Source organism: Neopsephotus bourkii, unplaced genomic scaffold, assembly GCF_033783945.1.
Source record: "Neopsephotus bourkii isolate Nb327-2 ecotype Australia unplaced genomic scaffold, CSIRO-AGI_Nbou_v1 NB_53, whole genome shotgun sequence".
In the NCBI taxonomy this organism is placed as follows: domain Eukaryota; kingdom Metazoa; phylum Chordata; class Aves; order Psittaciformes; family Psittacidae; genus Neopsephotus; species Neopsephotus bourkii.
Genome location: NW_026900570.1, coordinates 14,534,947 through 14,540,946, shown reverse-complemented (window position 1 = coordinate 14,540,946; position 6,000 = coordinate 14,534,947). Strand labels below are relative to the sequence as shown.

The 6,000-nt window shown below is 35.8% G+C and overlaps 1 protein-coding gene across 4 annotated transcripts in view; it reads right to left on the bottom strand.

The window, feature by feature from the left end:
- Window positions 1-364: 364 nt before the first annotated feature.
- The window catches only part of NEBL (nebulette), a 253,557-nt gene continuing 247,921 nt past the window's right edge, over window positions 365-6,000 (bottom strand). For all 4 annotated transcript variants that reach the window (XM_061351952.1, XM_061351943.1, XM_061351911.1 and 1 more), the window contains one exon: window positions 365-5,207. In XM_061351952.1, the coding sequence (XP_061207936.1) occupies window positions 5,031-5,207 (177 nt within the window). In that variant the 3' untranslated portion in view covers window positions 365-5,030. The remainder of the gene's footprint in view (window positions 5,208-6,000) is intronic.

The window sequence follows — 6,000 nt, the reverse complement described above, 5'->3', positions numbered from 1 at the left end:
CACACCTAACCAAATGCCCATTCAAAGACCAGCAAACCAGTATTGGTCAAATCAGCAGACCTCCTTCACTTACTACCTTTGCTTCTTTAAACAAATGAAGAGACATGGAATGTAAGGGTTGAAAATACAGACTGAAAAAGCAAATTAACACTCTGAGAAGAGGGCACTCCTGAAATAAAATGGTGTTTTAGGAAACTGTTTTCTGAGATCAAGAGTAAAGAAGAATAATACTGCTAAATATTCTAATTAAGTTTGAAAACTCGAAGCTTCCTTACTTAAAACAATATACATCTTTGCTGGCTTATATTAATGGGTATTGCAGCTTTGCAGATCATTGTTTATGAATATAATACATACATAGTGCTGGGTTTAATATTTTATTTGAATGATGTTTAATGTTATGCAAAATAAATTGTTATGTTACATCCACTGTGACATCAACTAAAATGTGAACTAGCTTGCATAGGTTAGTACTTTGGGCAGCATGATGTTGCTCTAGTCCACCAAGGCTTAAATATTCACAGTGTAGAGGAAGAAACAGGAATTAAAGCATTTCTACTAAAATATATTTTAATAGCTGGTGTTAACTTTCTGCATAACAAAAGCCAAATTAAGATGATACATCATATGAACCAAGAGTAAGTATATCTGTCCTTTGAAAAACAATTGATACCTTCATAACTGTATACTCCCAAGTACAGAACAATTTTGCAAAATAACTAAAACTTTACACACTTGAAAGCAAACATAAGCCAAACTGCACAGCGGTTCATTTTTGCTTTTTATACCACACTGCAAAAACCAACAGCTGAGTTTCCACATCATGCTAATCAATGTCAATACAGTCATTGCTGTCTTCCAATGGTCTAGCAATTTCTAATAGTAATATTACATACACATGATTGAAATGCTACAGTATAGCTTATTTTTCCCCCTAAAATAATAATTGAACAAATGTCAACAACAACTGGATTACAACTTAAGTACAATATGCAAATCCTATTTATCAGACACAAGAAGCATATGAAATTCCTTTGAATATACTGTTGTAGTGCAGGCATTTAGGAAATACAGCTTTCAGGTTTTCTTTCAAAAGGAGAGATGGGGTTTCTATGGCATAAAGCTGGAGAAAATCACTAAAGCATTGCAAAATGATTTATTCTTCTACAGCTTACCAGTAGTTTGCATTTGCCAGCACATCAGTTTGGAGAACTACTTTCAATAGCATCTTTTGTCTGCTTCAGTATGTTATTTAAACATTTATGAACTAAAGCATATTCTGTATTTTAAATGGAGTACTAATCAACATAATTAAAATCTAACATTTTATACCCTGTATACTTTCTGCTAAAGATTTCTGTATTTGTCATTTCTTTTTCATTGTACAAGATGACATGCAGTCACTGTACAATAAAAACTAGAATTATTACCTTTCCAAAGTATTGGAGACCTTCCATATCCCTGAGGAACACTCAGTGGGGACACATTTGTCAAAAATATAATCCATGGGAGGTGATTCTCTGTCAAATTCCAATCTGCTGAAGTGGTTTATGGTATGTCAAATGTAATCAAGAAAACCCTGTTTCATCAAGATTAAATGCTAATGTTCCATAATGAAAAATTATAACTGCAGTATCTGTAAGTAGCTTTGTTTAGAAAATGAAGATTAGCCAGGCAAGAAAGAGTAATGAAAAGCAAGGCACCCATTTGTTCTTGTACATATGTATGAATATGCTCTATGTTGCTTTCTATACTTACACTTATGCTACCAAGAATTACAACACACTGTATCTTCTTTATTTCTAAAATGCTTAAAATGGAAATGTGTGAACTTCCAACCTGAACTTCGGAAAATCTTGGAAATTAGGCTCCTTAAAAAGTCTTCCCCTTTCCCCAGAAAAAAGAATATTGTCTACAGGAAGAAAGTACAGTGAGTAGAACATGCTGTGTTAACAAGGAATATATACTTTAAAGGTGACAAGACAGAATATAACATCTGTTTACCCCTATATCCCACTGCATGTAACAGGCTCCAACATACGCCTTGTAAAACCAGTGCTGGCACAATTTACTTGCTAACTTACTTTCCCTACCTTACAAATTTTAGATCTTAAAAAACAGTTTTATAATTGCGCTCTGGTAATTTTGGGAATTTGATTCTGTTGCTTATAACAGAACTGCATAATGACACTAAAGTTTGTTTTATATCAGAAAAGCAGGAACCATTCCATATGAATGCAACCTACGAAGCATATACAAGATTAAAAACATGGCTACATGAATGAGTAACTTAAAACAATCTTAATAATTCTGCTGACATACCATTCTCAAGAGAAATACAGTTCACAAACTGTTTTGTTTTCCTGACCTTTTTTATTTTGCAATTTGCTTCAGCTGCTTTGCTGGGCTAATGAATATTCAAAATTAATGGAGGAAATTCTATTCCCATTGTTTAACATAACATAGTCCTCTAATGACTAATAATCAAATGCTCATTTTCTGATTTCCTTTTCACTATACGTACAGTGTTCAATACTGCAAGCCGCCTCCTCACTTACGAAGAATACTAGTATTTTTATAGGTGGAGACTTTCTTTTTTAAAGGTCACTAAAAATTGCCTCTTGATGCAATGTATCTATTCCTTATATCTCTTTTTATTCCTATCTGGTTAACAAACTGCCAACTTCTTTTTATGGTTGTCAGCATTACACAGCTAACAGAGCAGGGCAGCAGCAATTGGTGGTAAATTTTGCCTCAGGCATCATCAGAAAATTTGCCTGCCATTGTAAAATGGGATTCCTCTACTTGTTGTTGATGGCTAGTGATGAAAACCAACACAGAAGCAGACTGCTTGTTTCAGAGCGTCTAGTTCAGCTTGCTACATCAGCCTTTTGAAAAAGCTTGCTGATTTAACATGGGAGTCACCAGTAATGCAGAAGGGTCTGTTGCAGCAGCAGATCTGTATACAAAACTTCCAACAATTTTAAATTGCATCCATACAGACCGCATATTTACAATATCACACCCCTGGTTTTAAGCCACATTTTTCTGAAGTTAGATACTCCTGGTCAGCATTAGCCTTGAAATTAGTCAGATGATAAGAACATAGAGGCAATTCTACAGTCACAGACTTCTTTTTTTTTTTATGCGGTTATTCTGCTCTATTTGGCAGCTGGGATCAGCCCCATGTTAGCAACACCTAAAAAAAATTGCATAAGCTTTCCAATTCCTAATTGCATGTAAAAGTAGAACTAGCAGGTATTGGCATTGACAACTTCCTGTGGACATAACAAATCTATGCTGCCTTCCTTCTTTATTCTTTAAATAGATACTGCAGGCTTGCTAACTTTGTGAAATCAGAAATACAAAATTGTCTATGAACTCTGTATTTAATCCTACTTTAAAAATTTCAGAGCAAGCTCAACGTTCTGAGAACTACTCCAAAATTAACTTCTCTACCACATGGCTGAACACCACATGAATCTTTAACTCTTTTCTCCTTCCTCGCAGAGTTTCTCACTGGGAGGAAATGCGGCACCCTCCTAGCCCCCAGCCAAAGCAAAAGCAACTTCCCTGTGACCCAAGACAGATGACACATTCCCTCTTACAGGTCCATCATGTCACGAGTTACTTGATCCTCTCCTCAGCCTCACAGACTGAGGCCTGGATATCTCAGTGCAGATGACAAGTTAACGGATACCAAATAGTGTATGTGAAGGTTTGCCAGCAAAATATTTTTACTGTTTTCTACAGACAACTAAACTGAAGCACAATGGCATAGGGTATGTTGGACTTCCTTTTGGTTAGTTTTCCCTTCAGTGTCAGTTATGAAAAAGATTAAATCAATAAAAGAAAACATACTATTTCTCCACCATTAATCATTTGGCAAGTGTACAACTCACTGTTGGACCACCAAGATTTCTGAAGGAAATTGAAGCAACAGGCCATTGAGCTGAAATGCAGTACAATTAAACAGAGCTCTCCTCCATAACTCAATGGAGGTGCAAGTATTTCTGCAGCAGGGGTAGGTACATTAGCTCATCAGCAAAGCAGCCATTAAGCGAGTTACCTGTGGTAAGGAGGAGGGATGTAACTGCAGGCTTTGTGTGACTGCACAGCACTGGGGCCTTTCCACAGGATATTTACAGCAGTACAGGTGAAGGTAAAGGAATTAACATGAAGTATTGGTTGTATGTTGCCTTAATGTAAGTTTCTGTTTAAATGCTAAGTATTACTAGAAGGAAACAGAAGAGTTTACAGGCTTCATACTCTAGATAGTCTTTGCAAGGAGTTTTCTGTGGAAAAGTTACTGAAGAACCACAAATCCAGGCATGGAGCTAACTGATGCAAGCAGAGTGATAGAAGTCACTATTGGAAATAAGAGAAAATGTGCAATCCAGGAATAAATGTGGGTATGCAAGAGTCAAGAAATTTTTGCTGTCAAACCAGACCATTTTACTGTAAGGCTGTTGGGCAGTAGCGTTTTTTATTTGCGTTTTGTTTTTAGTAGAATATTACTTGTCATTATTTCAAATGATTTTCTACTCAACATTTTTATTTTTATTAGGATGCTAACTGTTCAAACATTAAACAACTCCCTAATAATTTGAAGATGTGTTCAAACTCAGTGTGTTAACCTCCTGTGACTTCAGAGTGCCATAAGAATTGAATCAATTTTATGGTTGTTATTATAAAGAGAATAATGTCTTTCAGGTGTAGGGAAAAGTTTCTTTCCCCTTTACAACTAATTGACTGAAATCTCTATAGGACTGGCAGCACCAGACTTCCATATATGTTTTTTGTTTTGAGGGAGCACTATTATCATCAATACTGTGTTGAAAGCTCTAAGTTTCTTGTTGATTATTTATCTTTACTTTAAAGGGCTCTAAACTGGATTCTGAGTGAGAATGCAGACTGTTACAGCAGTGATAAAGTAATGAACATGTACTCTTAAAAGATTCTTCTGATTTTTTCTAAAAGGTCAGATTTTGAGTAAATCATAATAAAGCTCAAAGGACTAGAGACAAAAATCAGTTAACAAACTCAATATAATTTGCTGGAAGCATTCCTGTTTTCCCAGTTCTCTGAACAGTACCATACATCCAGCCATCATCAATTGGTTGCACGTTGATGATATAATCACCATCCCTGAAGGAAACTTCATCTTCATCTTGAGCACTGTAGTCATACATAGCTCTGTAGGTTCTCTGTTGAAGGAATGAAAAAAAGGCTGTAAAGTCTCAAGCTTAAAGAGAAATAGATTCCTCTTCTTCTTTGCACAGAGAAAATGAAAAAAGCAGAAAAAAAAAAAAAGAACAGAGGGAGCAAGGCAGAGAAATCATGTTACCTGTTGAAAAGAAACAACACACCCTTCACCCTGTCAAATATACAATGAATACAGCCCCTTCTTCTGAGTAGCAATATAACTGTTTTTGTGAACCTGCATTGTCCAATGTTCTCACACAAACAGATTTCAGGCCTCTCACTACCTCTTGAAATATTCCAACTCCTTTTTCATATATTCGCAAGTTCATTACATCAAGCCATGGCTAACTGTGCCTTTACTCCCTGTTTGCGTGATTCCCAAACAGCTTCTCCCGTGTCTTCACTACAGAAAAGAAATACAGTCTTCATCCAGGTCATTAACTTCCCATTTCACTGAATGTCCATCAATTCATTCAGATTTTACCCCAAAATAAAAATTAGGATTATATTACTATCTAATTCGGGGGGGGGGGGGGGGGGGGGGGGGGGAAACAAACAGGATTTCAAAAATTCTGGAAAAATATTTTTTTGTGAATACTTATTTTGCCTATTCAGATAAAAGATTGATCTAAACAGAACACTAAGTCCTATCATTAGCTAAGGCAAATTTCTGTACATCTCTGTCCACTGTAAGCCAAGTTTCCATTTTCTTTCTAAATAGAGTATTTATTTCCACTCATAACCAATAAAATGCTATCATTCACTGGAATCCAAAGTGGATTTTCAAATGCAAAG